The sequence below is a fragment of the Grosmannia clavigera genome, assembly GCF_000143105.1.
Source record: "Grosmannia clavigera kw1407 unplaced genomic scaffold GCSC_156, whole genome shotgun sequence".
Classification (NCBI taxonomy): domain Eukaryota; kingdom Fungi; phylum Ascomycota; class Sordariomycetes; order Ophiostomatales; family Ophiostomataceae; genus Leptographium; species Leptographium clavigerum.
In genome coordinates this window covers 1,066,343-1,089,972 of record NW_014040784.1, presented here as the reverse complement: position 1 = coordinate 1,089,972, position 23,630 = coordinate 1,066,343, and the positions used below count along the sequence as shown (strand labels likewise).

The 23,630-nt window shown below is 59.9% G+C and overlaps 6 protein-coding genes across 6 annotated transcripts; 3 read left to right on the top strand and 3 right to left on the bottom strand.

Moving 5' to 3' along the window:
- Positions 1 to 403: 403 nt before the first annotated feature.
- Positions 404 to 3,865, top strand: CMQ_2458 (ribosome biogenesis protein; the record flags this gene model as incomplete). Its single annotated transcript, XM_014316416.1, has 4 exons — positions 404 to 466; positions 543 to 563; positions 655 to 3,412; positions 3,483 to 3,865. 4 exons carry the CDS (start codon positions 404 to 406, stop codon positions 3,863 to 3,865), a joined length of 3,225 nt encoding a protein of 1,074 aa, XP_014171891.1.
- A 630-nt stretch (positions 3,866 to 4,495) lies between these two features.
- Positions 4,496 to 6,747, bottom strand: CMQ_2266 (translation initiation factor 4b; the record flags this gene model as incomplete). Its single annotated transcript, XM_014316224.1, has 6 exons — positions 4,496 to 5,811; positions 5,878 to 6,159; positions 6,237 to 6,317; positions 6,407 to 6,448; positions 6,560 to 6,616; positions 6,744 to 6,747. 6 exons carry the CDS (start codon positions 6,745 to 6,747, stop codon positions 4,496 to 4,498), a joined length of 1,782 nt encoding a protein of 593 aa, XP_014171699.1.
- A 782-nt stretch (positions 6,748 to 7,529) lies between these two features.
- On the top strand, positions 7,530 to 8,369 carry CMQ_2354 (uncharacterized protein; the record flags this gene model as incomplete). The annotated part of the gene is made up of 4 exons (XM_014316312.1): positions 7,530 to 7,647; positions 7,712 to 7,825; positions 7,882 to 7,998; positions 8,068 to 8,369. The coding sequence occupies 4 exons, from the start codon at positions 7,530 to 7,532 to the stop codon at positions 8,367 to 8,369; spliced, it is 651 nt and encodes a 216-aa protein (XP_014171787.1).
- A 1,111-nt stretch (positions 8,370 to 9,480) lies between these two features.
- Positions 9,481 to 18,987, top strand: CMQ_2248 (uncharacterized protein; the record flags this gene model as incomplete). The annotated part of the gene is made up of 1 exon (XM_014316206.1): positions 9,481 to 18,987. One exon carries the CDS (start codon positions 9,481 to 9,483, stop codon positions 18,985 to 18,987), a length of 9,507 nt encoding a protein of 3,168 aa, XP_014171681.1.
- Positions 16,558 to 18,206, bottom strand: CMQ_2127 (uncharacterized protein; the record flags this gene model as incomplete). The annotated part of the gene is made up of 2 exons (XM_014316085.1): positions 16,558 to 17,217; positions 18,198 to 18,206. 2 exons carry the CDS (start codon positions 18,204 to 18,206, stop codon positions 16,558 to 16,560), a joined length of 669 nt encoding a protein of 222 aa, XP_014171560.1.
- Positions 18,988 to 19,577: 590 nt separating the features above from the next.
- On the bottom strand, positions 19,578 to 21,140 carry CMQ_2460 (uncharacterized protein; the record flags this gene model as incomplete). The annotated part of the gene is made up of 2 exons (XM_014316418.1): positions 19,578 to 20,858; positions 21,057 to 21,140. The coding sequence occupies 2 exons, from the start codon at positions 21,138 to 21,140 to the stop codon at positions 19,578 to 19,580; spliced, it is 1,365 nt and encodes a 454-aa protein (XP_014171893.1).
- Positions 21,141 to 23,630: the final 2,490 nt, after the last annotated feature.

The window sequence follows — 23,630 nt, the reverse complement described above, 5'->3', positions numbered from 1 at the left end:
AGGAACATCCGGCGCGGGGTGGAACTGTATAACGCCTAAACCTCCTGTAAACGAAAAAAAAACTGCCCCTCTATTGGGGTTAGTCGTAGTGTATGACTCGTATAGGAGATTTTTCTAGTGACAACAGCCAAACCCATAAGTATTTTCGATTCATCCTATATAGTTCAAGGCAGTCGTGTTCCGTGTCTGAAATCGAGAAGTTCGTTATATAAGCGCGTGGCACGTGCTCTCAATACATGCTGTCGGACTTCACTTCATCTCTTGACAGACTGCCAAATCACCTTTGTCCAGAGTGGGAGGTGCCACTAACATCAAGTAAAGCTCATTTTCAAGCAAGCATCGTTTCATTGTTTCGTCTTCACCTCGTTTCTGTGCTCCGCTCGCAGATTTTTCTCTCATTATAATGCCTGTCGTCAGCGCGGAAAAGCTGGCAGAGCTCCAGCAGCACGCCGACAATGTCCGCAATGTATGTTACAAAGTCAGCCAAGGCTGTAATCCGTGTATTGCTGAGGTTGCTGTGTTTTACTAATGCTGTAGCTTAGATCTGTGTACTGGCACATGTTGTAAGTGCGGCTCTGTGATTTCGGCCATATCCTGGTCATGGATTTCGCCTGGCCGTTTGCATATACTAAACAGGGTAATCAAAAACAACAGGATCATGGCAAGACGTCCTTGACAGACGCCCTGATCGCCACAAATGGCATCATCTCCCCCAAGATGGCGGGCAAGATTCGGTATCTCGACTCACGGCCTGATGAGCAGCTTCGGGGCATAACGATGGAGTCCTCAGCCATATCACTGTTCTTCTCCATGATGCGGCGGCCCAGCCCAGACGCAGATCCAGTGGCCAAAGAATACCTTATCAACCTCATCGACTCACCAGGACACATCGACTTCAGCAGCGAGGTGTCTACGGCATCGCGTCTCTGTGACGGCGCTGTGGTGTTGGTGGACGCCGTCGAAGGTGTTTGTAGCCAGACGGTGACGGTGTTGCGGCAGACGTGGGTCGAGAAGCTGAAGCCGCTGCTTGTTATCAACAAGATGGACCGGCTCATCACAGAGCTCAGAATGTCTCCGGGAGAGGCGTTTGTCCACGTCAGCAAACTGCTCGAGCAAGTCAACGCTGTTCTCGGCAGCTTTTTCCAGGGCGAGCGCATGGAGGAAGACCTGAACTGGCGGGAGCGTATGGACGAGCGCGTTGCTGCAGCCAAGGAGGCACACGGCCAAACGGACAAGCCGCAGGCCGTTGAAGATGAGTTTCAAGAAAAGGACGACGAGGATATCTACTTTGCTCCCGAGAAGAACAACGTCATCTTCAGCAGTGCCATTGACGGGTGGGCATTTACCGTCCGCCAGTTTGCGGTGCTCTACGAGAAGAAGCTGGGCATCAAGTCCAGGCTGTTGGAGAAAGTGCTCTGGGGCAACTTCTACCTCGACCCCAAGACGAAGAAGGTGCTGGGGCCGAAACATTTGAAAGGGCGGAACTTGAAGCCGATGTTTGTGCAGCTAGTGATGGAGCCCATATGGGCGGTCTACAACGCCACGATTGGTGGCGAGCATGGGAAGGGCGACGCAGAAGCGCTCGAAAAGATCACCAAATCGCTCAACATCACCATCCCGCCGCACATCAAGCGGTCCCGCGACCCTCGGCTGCTGCTGACGACTGTTTTTGCGGCATGGCTTCCGTTATCGACGGCGCTACTCGTCTCTGTCGTAGAGTCGCTGCCTTCGCCACGCACAGCCCAAGAGGGACGGATGGCCGACTTGTTGGACCGAACGCCCGACCCGGATCACATCAGCGCGGACATCAGGTCGGCCCTAACGTCTTTCAGCCAAGCCAAGTCGCAGCCGGTGGTGGTGTATGTGAGCAAGATGGTGTCTGTACCAGAAAGCGAGCTGCCCGAAAACAAGCGGCATGGAGGTACGCTGAGCCCGGACGAGGCTCGCGAACTGGCCCGACGCAAGCGTGCAGAGATTTCCCGCGCTCAGCAGGCAGCAGCAGCAGCAGAAGTAGCAGCGGGCGGCGTCTTCCCGACAGCAGACGACGAGCGGTACATAACGTCGGCTCTCGACTCGGCAACATTGGAAGACAGCGATGCCGCCGGACAGCCAGAGGAAAGGCAGGACGACCCCGAGCACCTGATAGGCTTTGCACGCATATACTCGGGAACGCTCTCCGTCGGCGATGAGGTATATGTTCTGGCGCCCAAGTTCTCTCCTGCACGGCCGCACCAGCCGCCGGAGCCGCAGAAGATTACGGTGCAGGCGTTGTACATGCTGATGGGCCGCAACCTGGAGCGACTGGACCATGTGCCGGCCGGCGTGGTGTTTGGTATTCGCGGTCTCGAGGGTACGGGCGTGCTGAAGTCGGCTACTCTGTGCAGCCAGCTCGAGGGCGCCTGCAACCTGGCTGGCATTGCCAGTACCAGCGGCAAGCCGATTGTGCGGGTGGCGCTGGAGCCGGAAAACCCAGCCGATCTGGACAAGATGATTGCCGGGCTGAAGCTGCTGGTGCAGAGCGACCCATGTGCCGAGTACGAGCAGTTTTCCAATGGCGAGCACGTACTGCTGACGGCCGGCGAGCTGCATCTGGAGCGCTGTCTGACGGACCTGCGGGAGCGCTTCGCCCACTGCGAGATCCAGGCCGGTGCTCCCATTGTGCCGTACCGGGAGACGATTGTGCGTGCCGACGAGATGCGGCCACCGGCAAACAAGGAACTGGGACGTGGTGCAGTGCAGAGCACGACGAGCTCGAAGCAGGTGTCGATCTTGCTGCGCGTCAGGCCGCTGCCGGCCGAGGTGATTGACTTCCTGGTCAAGAATACCATCAGCATCCAGCAGGCCTTTCTGAAGGGAGGAGATGCCGACGAGGCAAAGGACGGCGGCGACAACGACGGCAACGATGACAACGACGAAAGCGGTGTGAAGATGCTGCCACCAGACGAGTTCCGTGCGCAGCTTCGCGCGCGCTTCGACAGCTGCAAGGGCCGCGAAACCTGGAAGGGTCTTATCGACAAGATTGTCGCCTTTGGGCCACGCCGCACCGGATCCAACGTCCTGATCGACGCCACGACGGCCCAGAGCCTGCAAAAGGTCATTTCGGGCGAGCGTGCGGCCGACGAGACGGTCAGCCCGAGCCACTTTGGCGACAAGATCACGTATGCCTTCCAACTCGCCACAGCACAGGGACCGTTGTGCCACGAACCGGTGCAGGGCATCGCCGTGATCGTCGAAGACGTGAGCGTGACACCACCGTCTGAGAGCGGCGCTGCACCGTTGCTGGCTCGCGATAATCTGGGCCGGCTGACCGGCGAGGTCATCAAGACGGTGCAGCAGTCGATCCACAAGGGCTTTCTCGACTGGTCACCGCGCATCATGCTTGCCATGTATTCGTGCGAGATCCAAGCCAGCAGTAAGTGACCAGACGTCGTTTCGCGATCGTACTATCGTATGCAAGCACACAGCTGACCAGTTGTTCTTAGCGGAGGTCCTGGGCCGTGTGTACGACGTGCTGACTCGGCGTCGTGGCCGGGTGCTGTCGGAGACGATGAAGGAGGGCACGCCCTTCTTTACAATCTTGTCGCTGCTTCCCGTGGCCGAGTCGTTTGGCTTTTCCGACGACATGCGCAAGCGGACGAGCGGCGCAGCCCAGCCACAGCTGATCTTTGCCGGCTTCGAGGTCCTGGACGAGGACCCGTTCTGGGTGCCGTTTACCGAAGACGACCTCGAGGATCTGGGCGAGTATGGCGACCGCGAGAACGTGGCCAAGCGGTATATGGATGGCGTGCGGCGGCGCAAGGGCTTGTTGGTCGAGGGTCGGAACGTGGCCATCGATGCAGAGAAGCAGAAGACGCTCAAGAGATGAAATGGCACGTGATCGGGGAGAGAGAACAGTTTAAAAGTTCGGCCACTGCCATTGCATCAAACGTCGTTTTAGAACTAGAACCCTGTAAAACGCCCTACTTTTATTTTAAACAGCGCAGATCGAAGCCCCAAACTCGAACACGGAGACGACGAGCCGGCCCTCCTGGTCTTCCTCTCTTTCTCTTCCCCTCCCCATCGTCCACCCGGCTCCTATCTCCTTGCCTCTCCCCTGCACGAAGTTGGCCAAAGCAAAGCAAGACGGGATCAGACGGCCTGCACGTGCGTCCGAGATATGCCGGCATTCTCCGTCCTGTCCGATGCTGACGCAAGCCGTCTGTTCCCGCCGTCGAGAAACACGCGCGTATTTGGCAGACGTGGCCATGATTCAGATCAAGACATCAAGATGCCGCCCACCCTGCCAAAATATCCAAAACGACACTGCCTTTTGGCTGTAACGCCTGCTGGCCACCGGCTGTCTGTTCACACTGTTTGTCGCTCGCCGCTAGTCTTAGGAGTACACTGGGCCGCAGCAGCTCCTTCTAGCCGTGCGAACCCGTGCGAACCGCCACCAGGTGCTGGGCCTCGCCTGCTCGTCCGCCCAGGCTGCATCGACCCCCCGGATGCTCGGCCTCTACTGGCGTGGCTTCTGGCTGCGACGGCCCTTGTTCGGGACCGTCTCCCAGCCCTCCTCGTCCGGTCCCTTGGGCTCGCCTCCTTCGTGTGCGATCCTCGGTGTCGGCGGCTGCGACGGCGGTCCACCAGACCCTCCGTTTGTGCGCACAGGACGCGGGCCTTCGTGTCGCGCACCTCTTGGCGCTCCGCCGCCTCGACGAGGTCCGTTTCCGCCCGGTCCACCACGATGGCCGCGGTGCTCTGCCGATGGCTGCCGCCAGTTGCCGCTCTCTGCTGCCCGCGTCTGCGTCTTGACGTTCTGTACATTCTCGCGCTGCTCTTTCGGGCGCACCGGGATCTTCTGACCATTTGGCGCCGTCGTCTCGGCACTCTCTTCTTTTGCGGCCTCTTCGGCCTTCTCCTCGACCGGCGCCTCCTTGGCTGCTTCTTTGGCTGCTTCCTTGGCTGCCTCCTCTTCGGCCGCCGCCTTAGCAGCAGCCTCCTCGGCCGCCACCTCGGCCGCCACCTCGGCCGCCACCTTGGCCGCTACCTTGGCCTCCTCCTCGGCAATCTTGGCCGCGGCAGCAGCCTGTGCGGCCGCCTCCTTGGCCTTGCGCTGGTCCTCCTTGGTCTTCTCTTCGGCCTCTTTCTTCTCCTTCACCGACGCTTGCCGCTTCTCCTCGATCTCGCGCTCGCGGGCTGCCGTGTTGATAGGACGTGCCGCTCCGAATGGGCTCGATTTTGCGTCGCCACCGGCCGCTCCCGGAGAGCCCACCTCGGGAGCCTCCGCAACGGTTCGCTTGGCGAGGTTCAGCTTGGGCCGTGTCGCCGGGACGGCGGCCGAAGGAGCCGGTGATGACGGAGCCTCGCTGCCGCTGCGCGATGCTACTGGCGACTTGATAGGCCCATCGGGGCGCATGTTGCTTCTCCACTGCATGTCTCGCTCAGCAGCAGTGACAACCTTCTCTGGGCGGTCCGAGAACTCGCGGCGAGGAGGCCGGGATCCCTCTGCACGGCCCTCGCCCCAGGCTGCAGGCGACTGTTTCCGGTTGCTGCGGAAGCCGTCCGACTGCTCAGGCGCTCTGGAGCGGCCGCCCTCCCGCTCCTGGTGATCCTGCTGTGCCAGAGGTGACAGCGGGCCCTTGCGCTCCCATGTCATGTCGCGCATCTTCTCGTCAGTCGGCGCCTCCCGGGGAGGACGACGTTCGGCAAACTCGCCAGGGCCCGAACGACGGTCGCCGCCGCGAGACGGGAGATCTGGCAGGGGACCCTTGCGCGTCCACTCGCTGAGATCACGGGTAGACTCGCCGGAAGAAAAGCCGCCACGGTCCTTGGCTGGTGCATATGGTTAGCAGTGAAAGACAAAGGCAGTCCTGCACCCTCAGTCCACCATATACGTACGCGGGTCTGCAATCTTGACCTTGATGCTACGGCCCCGGAACGAGCTGCCGTCAAGAGCTAGGGCCTTCTTCAAGCCGTCCACATTGGCGAACTCGGCATAGCCAAAGCCCTTGGGGCGCTTGGTCTCGCGGTCCTCGATGAGACGGACGCTGGTGACTTCGCAGCCTTCAAGAAACAGTCGGATGTCCTCGTCCATGATCTCGTAATCAAGATTGCCCAGATGAGCGAGAAAAGGCGGCTTGTCGGGGATGCGCTGCGGCACCGTCTCGCGGAACGAGAAGCCTGCACACAGTACGTCTAAGTAAGAACAACGGCAAAAGCGGGGACCCTGCAGAAGCGCGGGGAAGACTTAAACGTACCCCGGTCAGCATAAGAAGAGTTATTGTTGTACGAGCTGGCACCCCGGCGATCAGGAGCCGGAAGCGGCTGGGTACCGGACTCTTGCGGGAAATTAGCACAATGCACATCACAGCGTCAAACCTGACAGGGGAAACAGCCGTATGGCAAATCGGTGGGTGCAGGAACATACCGTAGGTCTCCTCTACCTCGTCAGCCCAAGAGCCGCCAAAGGCTGCGACGCAAGTTAGTATCTAGCACCGTATCGGCCAAGAAAAAAAAATAACAAAATGTCGGCAGCTGATGCAGGGCCGGGATCAGGTCACGACCGGGGTGCCAAACGTACTGCCATCAGTCATGAACTCTCCATAGGAGAGCTTCTGCACTTCCTTCTTCTTCGGAGCTACAAGCAGCGCGTTAGCCATCAGAGCTCGATATACGACCGCTGGACAAAAAGGGGTAGCCGGCAGAAAAGCCCGGCCATGGCGGAAAAGGTGGGGGGAGGGAGGGGAAGTCGAGGGCGGACGAACGCATGTTGGGAGAAGCGGTGCGATTGCTGCGAGCGCGCGACGATCGTCTGGATTGCGGCGCGTAGACAAGATTGCTGTCGTGAACGGTAGGCCGACTCGAAAGGCCTTGGAAATGCTTGTGCCTTGAATTCGGTCACAAATGTGCGACACACAGTAAGAGCGATTTAGGCCGATGATGTGCCGTCAAGCAGTCCGACTCGATTGGCGGCTGCGCGTTTGACGATACTGATGGTGGGTCGAGCCTATGTCTCGACGTGGTTGTTCGCTTTTTAGTTTTTTACAAACATTCGTGATGGAAAATTTTGACTTGTTCGTCGAGGGCTGGACTTTTTTTTCAACGTGTGCTGAGCCAAAAAGCACTACAGCCAATTAGGATCCAACCCCCACCATGACAGCCGCCAAATCCCAGCTTACATAACACCGTGTGATGCTTCGGAAATAACACGCTATTCCGTTGGCCAAGACCTGTCGACAACATCCAATCGTAGGAATCGGGGCTCTTTTTACGTGAGACTGGGGAAGGCAGAATCACGACAGTAATGGTATTCGTTGGGGAAATTGGGCACTGCCAGGGGATCTCGCGGATCTCATAGCATGATCAAGGTGCCTCGCACTGTAAACGACGCCAAAAACGAGCAGTGGGGCACAGCTCTCGATTTATCTTTATCGAAATCCAACACAGCAATCTGCCTATCAAGCCTTTTTTAAATAGAACTTTAGTCGCGATATGCAGCCATTTCGACCACACGCTCACCGGGCCGTCTGGTAGTTCTCCACGTCCCGGACATGACGCAACCAGACACAGCCACTCCGGCCCGGCGCTCTACGGCAGCACAGGGACAGCAGCTGTCTCCGGAAGTGCTCGAGATCCTGGTGCCAAGTCTGCAGGCTGGCCTTGGGGCTGGTAAGTCGTACTGTCTGCCACAAGGCTGCATGTCCATCACGCTGACTCGCGCGCGCCGTCACAGGCACCGTTGGACTGTTCGTCGGGGCGGCTTCTGGAATCGCACGCTCGGCAGCTCCCGTTCTGTTTTCCGTCGTCACAGGAGCGCAATGGTTTGTTCTCGGCAGCAGCTACTCTGGTAAGCAACTTCTGGCGCAGACTGCACCACATCCTCCTCCTAACGCTCTCCCACAGCATCCAGGACCGCTCTGATCAAGGCCTGGGGAGGGAATGACAATGTCAGCCAGCCAGACAAAGTAAAAGTCAGCGCGCTTGCAGGCGCATCGGCCGGTTTTGTCGGCGGCTTGATTCGTAAGTGGCCTCATCGCCTGATTCTCTGCCACTGGGCTGCAATCGTTTGGTTCCTTACGCGAAGATTAGGTGGGCCGCGAAATATTTTGCCAGCCATTGCCGTGTTCTCGATCTTTGGTGCCACTGGCCAGGTGGCCGCGAATGCCATGTCATCGCGTGCGGCGGAATCTACAGGCGAAAAGACAGACTGGCTTGCGTCACGATGGAGTCCTTTGAGGGCGATGTCGGACGACGAGTATGCCCAGTTCATCCAAGACAAGATCCTCAAGCTGGATGTGGAACTGTCCATGATCGACGATAAGATCGCCGCACTCGAGGCTGCAAAGAGCCAGACTGGCAGCGGAACAGCAGGTGACGGGCCGAAGGCATAGAAACGCACTCGGCGTTGGGTTTCCACAAAGACCCTTTGCCTATCGTATCCGACGGCTGCCATGCCTACAGGCGTTCTGTAAGTGGCACGCGGATTCTGGTACAAGCACGCGTGGGGAACCTCACACACCGCTCTTTGAATAGGAGAAAGGAGTACGGAGCGTGATTACGGAATGAGAGATCCTTGGAGATGAATGAGCTTGATGACTGAAGTTTTTTGCGCACAAGTCGCCAAAGCTCATCGCTTACTCATCCGTACAGGGAGAGCATGCAGCTCTACCAGCCCTTCCCCTCACCAAACTAAAATAAAAATCGACACGAAAAAAGAAGCAGAAAAGACAAGAACAGGCGGTACGTTGCCGCCAGTAGGTGCAATCAAGCATTTAAAGAGCTTGGTGATTAGATAATTAAACGCGAAGAGGCGCATTACTCGTCTGTCGAACCAAATGAGATGTCAAAAATAGTATAATTGCCAATAGCTCCACGTCATTCATGAGTAAGCAGTCAGCTTCAATAAAAGCCGGGGAAGGTGCATTTTTGACACGATGTCGATAGAGATGCGTATTGGGCTATTCAGTTGAGACACGTCCAAATTTCCCTCCCTGGTCCTAAAACGATCGCAGTACGGAGTATATCTTGAGCTTTTCAACATCAGCCTTTCCGAGCCAGCCGCGCAACAAGCAACTTAGGCTCGGCACCGAGTTAATAATCCAAACCACCTCCTGAATTTGGCCCGACCTCGACTTCGACCTCAACCTCGACATCCCACTCGGGCTGTACAGCAACCTCGTCTTTAGCTGTACCGTGGAACACACATTGCAACCTATTATACAACTATATCTACTATCCCTGATTTCGGATCACCTCATCTCGGCTTTCTGACTCTGCTTCTGTTACTTGAGATGGCATCCGACGGCCCTTTGACGACTAGCTCTCTGTAGGGAATGCAACAAGATTAGCAAACCCATTGGTATGGACACTCCAATGTCCCCCCTAAGCTTGAAGAGAATTGATTGTACCAGCGGTTTGTGCCAGAAGCATCTACAGATTAGCTGACACGCCGGTTCCTTTCTAGATATCACAGACGCAATTGGCCCAGAGGCTTGGCCAAACATGGCGCTGTTCAATCCCACCTTTATTCTCGGCGTCTTCGTCCTCCTATACCTCCTCACCTTTGTCTTATTTGCGGTGATTCGCATCGTCACCGGACTCTCCATCCAGCGCGTAGGCTATCTGTCCCTGCGCAGACTGGCATACGTTCCTCGAGATGGCCTCAAAATCGAAATCCGCGGCATTGGCCTGAATATTCACCGGCCCACCTTTGCCCAGCCTACCTGGCTCAGTATTGTCATCAGCGAGCTGGCCGTGACGGTCGATACCAGCGAAGCCGATGGCAGCAAGACCGTCGACAAAACATTCGCACGGGCTACTGCCGCCAAGGGCGAAAAGGTCGCCGTGCCGGATGCCTCTGGCGATGGCCAGCGAAAGACCGAAAAGGCGACAGCCTCTCCACGAAGCCGAGCCCAGTCGACGAGCTCCCGCAGAGATGCAGGCAAGCCTGCACGCCCGGAAACGTGGCACAAACTCATGAAGCTCAAGGACCAGATCAAGCGTCTGCATGGGAATGTCAACTGGCTGCGCCTGGTCGATGTGGTGGCCACCAACTGCACCATTAGCATTGTCGGTGTGGGCAATGTGCAGTTTGGCAGCTTCACCGTTGCAGTGGACACGCGTCGGACCATGGTCAACCGGGACCGGTATCTGTTCCGGGGGCGCAACGAGAAGCCGCAGGAGAAGCGTCAGGCCGAGTGGATCATGATCCTCAGAAGCGTGCTCTTCACTCCCGAAGGCAAGGAGTCCATGGAGATTGTGGACAGCGCGACCCTGAACGTGCACGGCTTCCTCTACGAAACCATGGACGGGCTGCGCGATGCTGCCATTGCCCTCAAGCTGGGCCGCGTGCACCTACCTTACGACGACCTTCTTCTTTGTGCCCAGCGCTTCAAGAAATTCACGGCCCGCACAGCAATCGCGCCCGATGTGCCAACCGTGAAAGCGGCCTCGGCAGCCAAGCTCCCTCCTGTGGCGGAACAGGTTGATGACACTATTGACGGCATCACTGGCGCCACCAGCACCACCAGCAGCAGCCCCGGCGACGCGGATCTCGTGCAGGCCGTGCCGGACGCGAAGGAATTCATCAAATCCATACTGCGGGGAATCAAGGAGGTTCAATTTGCCGTCAGCTTTTTCGGCCTGTCCAAGAAGGTAGAGACCGCCAGGGCAGCCGGCGCACCGGTGCTGCTGATGAACATGTTTATGAAAGAAGTAGGGATTGACCTACATCGTCTTGACCCCAAGTCCGCGTCGCATCGGATGTACTTTCCGCCTCAGGACATTGCTCACGAGGCCCTGTTTGCGGCGCTGTCTGTCTCTGTCGGTGTCGACGATGGCCATGGAGAGCCTCAGCGCTTGCTGTACATTCCCATGGCCACGACAACTGTGAAGACGACGCTGCCGGCCAAGACGATGGAGCTCACGGGGCCCGTCAGTCCCGAAGAGAGAAATGCCAACATCTTGTTTGCCAATTCTGTTGTCACATCGCCGTCGGTCGATCTGGACCCGCGGCATCTGCCGCTGCTTGTGGCCATATTCCAGTCGAAGCCGAAACGTCGACGGGCCAAGGTGCAGCGGCGTCCCTGGTTCACACCGGGACTGTTGCCAAAGGCCAACATCAAGTTTTCCATGCACGAGCCTGTGCTGCGGATAACTTTGCCGCCTGTCCATGCAACGTCAGACCCCGATGACTTTGACCTTATCATCTCGTCAATCTCATCGATCTCCCTCGATATCGAGTCGTTTCACCACGCTGAAGAGCAGCTCCATTACTCTCTTGCATCGGCCATGCGGCTGCAAACGCACTGCCTCTTCTATCAAACATTCGATGGCAACCGGTTCGATCTGCTTCAGACGGAGTCTCTCGACGTCAAGGTGCAGCTCAGCGCCTCCCCCGACATACATGTCGTCGCCAGCGCCAATCTCCAGACATTTGCAGTCAAGATGATTCGGCCAGAAATCACCGATGGCCTCCAGCAGATCGTCAGGCAGCTACACCCCGACGTCAAGCCAGACAAGCGATTCAAATCCCGAGAGCCGAGGCAGCACGCCAACTTTCTCCGTGCCGTGCCCGAATGGCTGCTGCACTTCCAAATGCAGGCGTCCGACTTCAGTATCGAAGTGGCGGGAGTGGACAAGGAGATTTCGGACGACACAAGAGGCATGGCTTTGCAGCTGGAATCATGGACTGCAGAGTACCGGGCCCACCGGGTTGACAACTCTCGCCGGCGGCCGGCTGCACGCCGAAGGACGCTGAGCCGGTCGATGATGTTGATGCCAGACACCGAGCTCTTATCGGCTCTTCCGGCGTCAACGAAGAAGAAGAACCACCATGAAGGAGATGGGCGCCGTATCGCTATCCATGGCCGCGGCCTTGAGGCATTCATCGTCGAGTCCTCGGAGAAATGGGAGGTCGATCCGTTTGTCAATGTGCCGAGATTTGAGATCGCCTTCTCGACGCAGAGTGACAGCCAAGGCGCGGTGTTCCACATTCATTCCCATGTGCGGACAATACACCTCCTGTACTCGCTCGAACGCCATTACTGTGTTGGAGTTGCCACTATGGTGCTGAGAAAGGCGTTTGCGTGGACGGCCGGCAAGGAGCCCAACGATGCCAATTCGACGGGCGCCGACACATCAACAGCGCCCGTTGCCAAGCCTCTGGCACCGTCGTCTGCGGCATCCGCCTCACCGACAGCGCCGTCGGCGAGTCAGATAGAGAGCCCGCCTACGGAGCTGATTGCGATTGACATCAAGACTGGTCTGGTGCAGATCAAGGCTGACATGCCGTCGGAGCCACCGTTGATGCTGCAGATATTCAGCCTAGAGACAGGCCGTCACCGGTGGTCGCCGCCGTTCTTCTACACCAAGATGATCCGGTTGCTTGCCGAGGCACCGCGGATGCCCAAGGTGTGGGCGCGGGTTCTCAGTGTCAAGGACGGCCGGCTCGACTGCAGAGAAGCGAGGCGTAAGCGGCCGGCCAGCGGCTTTGAGGTCGAGCGCATGCTCGACGTGACTGCGGAAGTGATCCGACTGGCGGTGCCGTACGAGCTGGTGGTGTACAAGATTACGGACAACATCGTCAATGTGGTCAAGTGCGTGCAGCAGCTGCACCACCGGTTCAAGACAGGGACGAACGAATACGTGCTGAGCAAGGGTCCCGAAGAGGCCAAGCTTCTGCCCCGGATCTCGGTGCGCTGTGCCAACTTCCAGCTGGAGCTGGAGGACGGTGCGTTTGAGTGGAAGCTGGGTATGATATACCGAGCCGGGCGGGTAGAGCAGATGCAGCGGCTCGCACGCGAGGAAGCGTTCCGCGTCAAGGTCAAGAAGATCAACGAGGAGGAAGCGCGGCGAGAGAGCAGCAAGTTCCGGGCACGGTCAGCGGCTCCGCGCAGCCGGGGGGCCAAGTCAGCCGGAGCAACGCCACGCAGCCGGAGCGAAGACCGAAACGCCGGGCTGAGGACGGCAGGGGCACCGCACGGTGTCGGTCGGACGCCGCGATACGACCCGGAAGGCAGCTCGCTGGGGATGACAGGCAATGCACACATTTCGATCGCGGAGGCGAGGCACAACCTCGACCTGCACAATGCGCGGGGCTGGAAGCAGCGAATCGACCGGCACTACGAGATGGCACGGAACGGGATCAGGGACATCCGCGACCTCTTCTGGAGCTCGGACCGCTTCCAGGACGCAAATGACGGACACGAGAACATCCTGGGGATCCCGGATCGGCCAGCCCTGATGACGGCAATCATCGGCGACCTGCAGCTCGTGATCGACAAGCCAAGCTTCCCGATCCGCGAGCTACCCGACTTTCTGTACAATGTGGGCAAGGGCATGCCGCGCGACATGCAGTTCTCGCTGCTGGTGCCGATGAACGTGCAGATCCGCATGGGCGAGGCCAGGGTGACGCTGCGCGACTATCCGCTGCCGCTGCTGCACGTGCCGGCGGTGGCGGCCAGCCAGCCGTACAAGATGCACGCGCTCTCGCTGTCGTCGGACTTTGTCGTGGCGGAGGAGTTTCAGGGCCCGGAGTCGTACCGCCACGTCAAGGTGGACATCATCCCGGCCAAGGGTGGCAGCGGGTCTTCGGGGCAGCCAGGCACGGGCAGCTTTGCCGTTGACGTGCGGCGGACGATCAGCCCAGTCAAGGCGTATGCAGACATGCACGTTGACGTCAACACGTCGCTGCCAACGCGGCTTACCTGGGGCCCGTCATACCAGCCGGCCATCCAGGATATGATGATGGTGTTCGAGTCGCTGACTAAGCCGCAAGCGGACCTGTCGGAGCGGGTGGGCTTCTGGGACAAGATCCGACTGAGCTTCCACGCGCGGGTGCGGATCGCCTGGAAGGCGGACGGCACGGTGCATCTGGCACTCAAGGGCACGCGCGACCCGTACCAGGTGACGGGCAACGGCACTGGGTTGCTGATGTGCTGGCGCAACGACGTGCGTTGGAACGTGCACGTGGACGACGACCCGAAGCAGTTCATGACGGTGGACAGCGGCGAGTATATCCTGGCGGTGCCAGACTACAGCCATCACGCACGCGAGGCGGCGCGGCAGGGCACCGACAGCGACAGCCTGGCGAGCGAGGACACGCTGCGGTCGGGCGCGGCCTTCAAGAAGGTGATAATGAAGCTATCGGGCAGGGTGCGCTGGCTGGCGGGCCTGATGTTCGAGCAAGCGATCGTGGACGGCAAGCGTAACTTTTCGTTTGCGCCGCACTACAGCGTGGTGCTCAAGTCGCCACAGCACTCGCAGTCGATCGACGGGCAGCCGTACGACGCGTTCCGGGGCTTCCGCAGCGAGCACATCCACATGTCGTTGGCGATCCTGGCGCCAGTGGATCGCGACTGGCGGGCGGCCAACGCAGAGCCGTCGCGGAGCTACAACACGGTGCACCTGTCGCCGCGGTTCTTCACGCACTTTTTTGCGTGGTGGTCGCTGTTCGGCGGCCCGATGTCGCTGCCGGTGCGGCAGGGTAGTCTCTGGCCAGGGCGCGAGAAGGGGTCGAAGAAGTTTGGGCGGCACCTGGCGACACTCAAGTACAACATCCTGCTCGCACCGCTCTTCCTCAGCCACATCTACAAGCACAGCGACAGCGACGAGCACGGCGAGAGCTCGAGCTCGGCAACGGGTGTCAAGGTGCGGTTCGACAGCTTCATGCTAGACCTGCACCAGCGGCGGGAGGAGTTCAACACGCGCGACAAGGGCGGCAAGACACAGAGCCGGACGACGAGCATGAAGATCCACGCTGGGCAGCTGGACCTGGCGGCGGCAGACATCCGGGCAGTGTCGGCGACGATCCGCGGAGCGACGGCGGAGAGCATCCAGAACACGCTGCTGCAGCACGACGACATGGCGGTGGACGTGTCGCGGTTCACGATCCCAGACGAGGACTTCAGCTGGATCGATATGGACGACTTTGTGGAGCTGGACTGGATCCTGCCGACGGAGGCGAACCCGGACACGAAGATCCTGCCGCTGGCATACGCACCTCGCTTCACGTACACGCGGCAGACGGACATTGACGGGGTGATCTCGGGCGACCCGGACCGGACGAGTCCGTTTGGGCAAGAGCCGACGCACATGAGCAATATGACGCCGGATTCAGACCCGGGCACGGTGCAGAAACAGCTGATCGGCGAGCGGCTGCAGCAGCTGGACCAGCAGATAGAGGAGCTGGTCCAGACGATCGGCGACGTCGGCAGCCGGATGGGTGGAGGGGCCGGGGGCGATCCACAAGACCCGGTGCTGGCAGCCGAGATTGCAGACCTCTCGCGTCAGGCCAACGTGCTGCAGGAAAAGCGGCTCTTCCTCGAGAACATGCTGCAGCAGGTGAAGACGGACGCGGCAGCAGCAGCAGAGGCAGCGACCTCAGAGTTAGCAGACGGTGTGGGCAGCCCAACAGCCAGCGGCAGCGGCACGGAAGACGGCAGCCAGTTCTCGAACCGGTTCGTGATTCACAACATGAAGTTCAAGTGGAACAACACGCTGCGCAACATTCTGCTGCGCTACATCCACCAAGTGAGCCAGCGGCGGGGATTCGTGTACTACCTCTCGCGGCCGGCGGTCAAGTTCATCCTCGACATTGTGGAGGAGCAGGCCAAGCTGAAGGCAGGCATGGGCGGGGCCGAAGGGTTGGCGGGCACGGCGGGCACGTCGGCAGCATCGGTGGCGTCGTCGGAGGCGATGGGCGGCGGGACGGCAGAGGCGGGTGGCAACGGCAACGGCAGCAACAACAACATTGAGGATAGAATCCGCAAGATCCTGCAGGACGGCAAGAAGTTTGTCAGCGTCGAGGACGAGGGCCCGGGTGGCGATGGTGGCGGCGGTGGGCGGAAGGGCCGAAAGGAGGAGACGGTATACAACACGCCGATGGAAGACCTGACGGGCGGAATCTCGGGCGACTTTGCGCCGCAGTTCAACTACCATCTTCGGCTGGTGGCGCCGCAGATCCAGATGCAGAGCGACAAGAACCGCAAGCACGTGGTGCTGGTGACGGCCAAGGCGATGGAGCTCAAGGTGGTGGAGGTGTATGACAAGGCGCGACTGTCGGACGATGTGAGCGGACTGGTGCAGCGACGGTTCCTAGTGGGAATGGACAGCACGCAGTTCTTTGTGACGCACCGCAAGTGGTTCCTGACCCGGGCGTTGTCAGCGTATTCGGGCAGCAGCTACGGGTCACGGCGGGGATCGAGCTGGCCGCCATGGGTGCCGATGGAGGCGATGGTGGACTTTGAGCGCGATCCGTTTGGGTTCCGGCGGGTGGTACAGAAGACGTCGGCGACGCTGCGGTACGACAAGTACAACACGCTGCGGCTCAAGTACAACGAGGGCGTGAGTGCAGGCGAAGGCGCGACGGCAGCAACATCGGCAACAGCAACGGCAACGAGCAGCGGCGACAACACGGAGCTGCGGATGGACAACCTGTGGGTAGAGTTTCCGCAGGTGCGGGCGCTGTGCAACTCGTCGCAGTACTACGCCATCTACGTGATCGTGCTGGATCTGCTGATGTACAGCGAGCCACTGGAGAAGACGCGCAGCGAGAGGCTGGAGAAGATCATGCTGGCGTCAGACTTCAGCGACCTGCGTGGCGCACCCGAGGTGGTGATCCGGCTGCAGGAGCGGGTGCGGCAGCTCGAGGACATCAAGACGCACTTCCAGATCCACTCCAAATACCTGGACAGACGCGGCTGGGAGGAACGGCTGCTGCTGGAACGCGACCTGGCCGCGTGCGAGGACGAGCTGTTCTTCATCATGCAGGCGATCACGCGGTCGCAGGCGCGCAACGAAGCGAACGAGGCAGCAGCAGCAGCAGCAGCAGCAGCAGCAGCGGCAGCCGAGGCCGGCAGCGAGAGCAGCAGCATCAGCGGGAGCAATGCGCTGCTCAAGTGGAGCATTTCGGCGCGCGAAATCGTGTGGCATCTGGTGCGCAACAGCCACGAGCCGCTGGTCGAGCTGCAGCTCAAGGACGTCGAGTACGACCGCACCGACAACGCCGACGGCTCGCACATCAACCTGATCCAGGTCGGCCGCATCCTCGGGCTCAACCTGCTGCCTGACGCAACCTATCCCGAGATGGTGGCGCCGTACTTTGATGCTCGCGGCCCCGGGCCACGTGACATGGACACTCAGCCGATGGTAAGCGTGTACTGGTACATGCTCGAAGCTATTGCCGGCATCACGGTCATGGACCACTTTGAGGTCACCCTGTTTCCCATGCGTATCCAGCTGGAGCACGAGGTTGGCAAGAAGCTGTTCGAGTACATCTTCCCGGACAGCGACGGCGACGCCATCAACAAGGACGGCACGGCCACGGCCAACGACGGGCCGACCGTCGAGGACGACGAGGACGACAACGAGGACGACGAATCCATCTTTGCGACCGACGAGACGACAGCGGCGGCGGCGGCAGCACTGGATGGTGACCGCGCAGGCTCGCTGGAGATGCGGCTGCACCCGACGCTGACGTCGAACCAGCGGACGACGACGTCGCCGTCGGCAAGCCCAAGCACAATTCTCGGCGATGGCAGCAGCAGCAAGCACAAGACGCCGAGCGTGCACTCAGGCGACAGCGGCAGCCACCCGTTCCGCTTCTTCCGCACGCCCAACACAGGCTCGACGACGCGGTCGCTGGCCCGCCGGCCGTCGCACGAGTCGCTGCAGTCGCTGCAATCGATCCAGTCGCTGCAATCGGCCCAGTCAATGCGCACTGGCACCGGCATTAACCGCTCGGCCACCGGCCTCTCCTCGCTCATGGATGGCAGCACTGTCACGGCCAACAGCGGCAGCAGCAGCCGCTTCGGCCTGCGCCGCAAAAATTCGGAAGGCACCAAGCCGGAGATGGGCAGTACCAACATCACCAACACCAGCGCCTCGGCCACGGCCACGGCCTCGGCCAACGCCAACGCCAGCTCCAGCTCCAACATCATCCGCCAGACCGTCCTCGGCGGCCACGGCAACAACCACACGTCGGACGACCTGACCAAGATGATCGCCCGCGCCAGCAACTACATGACGTTTGCCCATGTCCGCATGCCGTCGGTCGTGCTGTGTCTCAGCTACAAGGGCCGGGGCGACCGCAACCTCGAGGATGTGCACGACTTTGTCTTCCGGCTGCCGACGATCGAATACCGCAACAAGACGTGGTCGAACCTGGATCTGGCCCTGGAGCTGAAGAGCCGGGTGATCAAGGCACTGATCTCGCACACCGGCGCCATCATCAACAACAAGTTCAGCAAGCACCGCCCGAACGTGGCCCAGCAGTCGAAGCTGCGCGAGCTGGCCACGAGCTCAGTCCTGCTGTCGACACCAGCCGCCATGCCAGATGCCCCCGACGGCGGCAGCAGCCGCTATGGCAAGAGCAAGAGCAAGATTCGCGACAATGCGAGCATCTACAGCACCGGCAATGGCAGCCCGACCGACGACGCCGTGTCCATCTTTGGCGGCTCGGCCATCGACTATTCGCGCTCGCCGCCGCGCTCGCTGCGCAGCTTCCAGGCTGCCTCCTCCTTTGCCATGCCGCGGCCGGGAAGCCGCGACTCCAACATGGACGAGCAGGTTGCCACGTCGCGCAAGGCGGCCAAGGCAGCTGCAGCTGCAGCCGCAGCAGCCGCAGCCGGTCGTCGGCCCGGATCTTCCTCGGCTTCGTCCACTCTCGGCATGGGCGATTTTCTGCGGCCCGGCAGCAGCCATCGTCACGTGACCCGCATCACGGGCGGCATGTCGTCGGCCGTCGCGCCCGACGCGACCATGGACCGGAAGAAGACCGGCTTTGGCGGCGTGCGTGACCGCCTGAACGCGCTCAAGTCGAGGGTCAAGGATGGCGGCAGCGCCAGTGCCAGTGCCAGCAGCTACAGCGCCAGCATCAACAGCAATGTCGAGGCCGACACCAACGCCGGAACGGATGCCGACACCGACACCGACACCGAGGCCGACTTGGACGGGCAGCCGGACGTCGACGACGACAACACCAGGCTCCAGCAGACAAAGACGGCCTGATCGTCTTGCCTCGCTGTGTTTTCGTTTGTATCTCGTTTTGCTTTCGTCTTGTTTCGCTCGTCTCTCTGGTATCTACCATCCTCCTTGGTGGAGACGACAGGAGGCGGCTTTGCATCTATGCCACTTAGTCACCTTTCTCTTTTTCAAAAGCGGTCCTGCCACTCTGGGAAACAAGCGGCGGCGCGTGTCCTTTACTTTGCTTAGTCATAATATCACTTGCAGGAATAGCAGCATTTACTCGATCAATTAAAAGAAGTCTTGTGAAAGATGATACATGCCACGCCGCTTTTTATCAGCCACGCCAATGTAGCCATGAGATATGCAGGCCTTGTCCAATGCCGCCCCGTAGATGCATCCCGTCATCGCACCATAACCAACAGAAAACACGGAATGTGTACCTATAACAATCCCCACTCTGGTCAAAATATGCAACCCATGACGCAAGAGCAGAGGGGGAACACGATATAAAGAAAGGGAATCACTTGTTCGCGCTGGGCCAAATCCGTTCCAAACAAACTCCGCCGGACAATGCAGTTTCCAGTGTAGAAACAAGGGTAAGATAAAACAGAAAATAGAGGCCAAGTGAGGCTTCACCACGACAGGCCATCCACAGTGGTGCCAACCCAGCGAGCCGGCACCCCATTGGCCCCGATGACATAGGGCCGGGTGCTGGCCTTACGCGGTGGGAGAGCCAGGCGGGCGCGGCCAGGTCGCCGGTCGTCCAGCTTGCCCAACCTGCGCATGGCCATCTCCATGACGGCAACACGAATAAAGTCGGAGTTCTCGCGCAGCTCGCGCTGGCGCGGGCCGGGAAAAGGCCGCTCGTCTGTGGCCGGTAGAGATCGAGCCGAGCTTCCGGAAGGGCCGGCTGCGGTCGACGAGCGAGAAGGAGAGGTCGAGGTCGAAGCCGGAGGCGCAGCCGATGCCGACGCAGCCGACAAACTCCGGGAGCGATGCACCTTGTATGTGTGCATCTGGATGGAGGCTGTAAAGGCCGGACGATCGGATGTGGCGTTTTCGTTCGGCCCCAAGACAGAGGACAGCAGAGCGACAGTCCCTGGTGACGGCGACAGTGACGCAGAGGCTAGGGCGGGCGACAAGGCCTGCGGTGTGATGGGCTGGCGCGAATCGATACGCGCACTCGAGGTGGGATTGAGGTAGCGACGAAGGGCCGGACTAGGCTCCTCCTCCAGTGGCGGCGGTCTGCGCTCGTCGGTGTAGGGGATGTGCGGATCGATGGTGAGGATGGAGCGGGTCAAAAAGTTCTCGGGCGGGACGGAGGTCAGGTTGAGGGTCGAGAAGGAACGGGCGGCATTGCGCAAGGCACGCAGAGACGCGGTCAGATTGGATTTGAAGGCCGAGCGAAGCGGTTGCAGCGGTGAGCGAGTCTCGGCGGCCGTCTTGGCCAGGGCGTCGGGCAACGGGTGGAAGACGCGGAAGTCCAGCTCGTCCACGTCGTCGTCGCTGTTGCTGTCGCTGCCAGTATTGAACGCGAGTGGATGCAGCTCGCGCTTTCCGGGTGGCGAAGATACAGGGGTGAGCGAACGGTGTTTTGGCCGGGCCCTGCAACCGGCACCGCGATGGGGAGAGCAGGGCGAGTTCAGCGACGAGACGGTGCCGGTGGCGACAGAGTCGGAGAGTGACGGCATGGACTCGAGCGAGACGGTACGCGTCGACAGCACAGACTCGAGGCCGCTATCGCTGACCGAGACCTCATCGTCGTCATCGTCGTCGAGCTCGTCGGGCGGCGTCAGCAACACGTCGAGCGGGCTCTTGCTCAGCGACAGGCTCAGCTGCTGCTCGACGCCTTGGGCCCGATCGATGATGGCGTCGACCGTCATGCGCTTCTCGTCGAGCCGGTCGAGTCGACCCTGTCGCAGCATGCGCAGGCCTCTGGGCGGCGGGATGCTGGTGACGGCGAGGAGGGCCGCCACCGACGGCGGAATCGAATCGGAGCTGTGGACATGGCGGCGACGGTCGTGATCGTGGCCACGGTAGCGGTGATGGGGCTTGTGGTGATGATGATGGGCCGTGTCGTGGCCCAGTTGAGCCTTGAAGGGAATCTGCACCGGGCTGGTCGGCGTTGTGGGCCGGCGGTCGACAAAGAGCGTGGGCGATGCCTGGACGCCGTTCTGGAAGCGGTCGGCGATCATGGCGTTGTGGCTGCTGCCTCGAGGAAGCTGGTCTCGTCGAGAGACGACAGCCGAAGCTGAACAGGCAGAAGCCGTGGTGTTGACAACAGCAGCTGGAGGCCGTTGGCTCGTCGGCCGTTCATTCTTTCTCCAGGGACGTGCAGGCAGCGATGGCGATGTCGCTGGCGATTGTGACGGCAATGGCGATGCCAATGGTGATGCCAATGGTGATGCCAATGGTGATGCCAATGGTGATGGTGATGGCGACGGTGATGGCGATGACACCGGTGCAGACACGGGCAATGTCTTTGCTTTCGGCGTGGGTCCAGAAGTCGACGGAGAGTCCGACACAGAAATCGGAGGAGAGGTCGGAGAGGAACGAAGACGCTGCTGCTGCTGCCGAGTCACCAGGAAGGAGCGAGGGGACATCATGTTGGTTGGCCGATTAGCGCGCTATTACGTCGCTGGTACCTGCTAGTAGGGAAAGAACAACCGCCCAACACGGGGCTACCAACAGCCAGTTTTGCCCGCTGCACAGCGGGAGCATGGCTAGGTGGCCGCGAAGACCAGCCTGTGGCAACGCGCCGTCGCTGCTTGTACGTAACAACAACCCCCGACGGCAAAATACCTGGCCTGCGATTTGCTGCTCCGCTCCCGTCTGATCCGCTCCTTCTTCGTTGGTGTCGCTTGTTGGTCCCAGTTCTCTCCTTCCTCCTTTGGCTGCTCGTTGTTATCCCTTTGTGCTGGTTGGCCACGCGATCGCTGTCCGCATTCGGGCTGGCTCACGTGCAGGCGTTCGAGTATCGATCAAGGGAGTGCCGTCAGAAGCAAGAGGAAATCGTGGAGGAGAAAGCAAGATCCATTTTACGACGTACGGAGATCCCAAAACGACCAGCCGCCTCTACGCGTCGTCGCCCGGCTTTATCAGCAAGCTGCATTGGCCACCCCACGCCTGCCGAACCCCCCCGGGACAGTTCGTATAGGGTACGAGCAACAGTCAGGCCCTGCGATAAGGCACCAGCACAAGCCACAGATATCTTACATGCCATCCGCTGGTTGGGCCTGACTGATGCTTGTGGGATGCTGCTACATAGTACAGATGTATCACCTGCCTCTTTTCCGCGGCTTATCGCTAGCGGCAATGCCCGACCGCGCTTGCGAGCAACGCCGCCGCATCGGAGCCTGACCGCCGAGCACCTGGAGGGAGGGGCCACGAGGCGTGGCCAGGTAGAGTGGGTAGAGTGCGCCTAGTCGCTGCCTACTGCCTGTTTCGTCCATCGCTCTTCCCTGTCGCCTGGACCATCGCTCCGCTGCACCGCTCCCTGGACGACGTCATACTTGCGACCTGCCCCGTATCTTACTTTGTATTGCACGGAGTACGACGCTCACTGCGCCCCTGCTCGCCACGATGCTCGTAAGATTCTTACCAGCGCGGCTCTCCGTTGGGATAGCCGCCCCCAAGTCGACAAACATCCAGCCTAGTGCGTCCCGAAAATTTTCCTCAAATGACAGCCAAGTCGCATGTCGTTGGGCTTGTCCCGAGTGGGAAGTAAGTTGACACGCCATCTCCTTCCTCTTCCAGACACTGCATTGTGAAACCCAAAGACCGTGGGCGCATTGCATCGACAGTTGTAGGAGCCAAGCGAGATGAAGACGAAAAAAAGAATGCAAAAAAAGGTCTCGTCCGCTGCATCCCACGCCGACTGCCACGCTCGGGCTGCTGATTGCTCCTGTCTCACGCCGGCTCCACGTCCATCCCCCGGCTGCTCGTTTTACCTCTTTCCTCAACACCGAGATTGGCACAAAATCCCACGCCCGGCTCTAAATTTCTCATTTCGGCCCCCACAAAAAGCCTTCGTCCTGAGAACGCCCTAGAACGAAAGGGAAAAGGGAAAAAGGAAACCCTACGCTAGTGACATATACCTCGCTGTTTGATTATTGAATTTCTTCGACTTGCGAGTGTGGGGACGGCATACTCCGTAGCCGTTGCCGGCAACACGCAGCTGTCGCATCACGCGTCTCGAATAGACATTTCGTATCCTTTGCCCTTGCCTGGCCGGCACCTGAGGACGTCTGGGTAACACGGTGACACGGACACACGGACACGGCGACTTGTCGTGTTACGGCCAAACGACCGGCGTCCAGCCTGCTCGTCCTGCCACCTCGTCGGCCTAGCCGCCCTCCAGGGTTGGCAGCCCCGAACTCGCTCTTTCGCGGCGATCTCGCATCCATCGCCCCAGCAGTGGCTTCGATTTTTTTCCCTTAGCGCCAGCCAAAACACACAGGCTGCCGTCCCGCACATAGTAGACTTTGCCATGTTGCAGTCGGGCCCGTCCCGGCTGCTTGTGTCTGTTGCTCTAGCGTGTCTGACATCGTCAGATATGTCGGTCATGGCATGTCAGACGGAAAAAGAAGGCTTAAGCGAAGTGGGAGACAGGAGATAGAGAATGGGGGGCTCTGGATGCACCGTGAAGGAAGACATGCTGGTATGCTCGGAGGTGAAGAATCGCA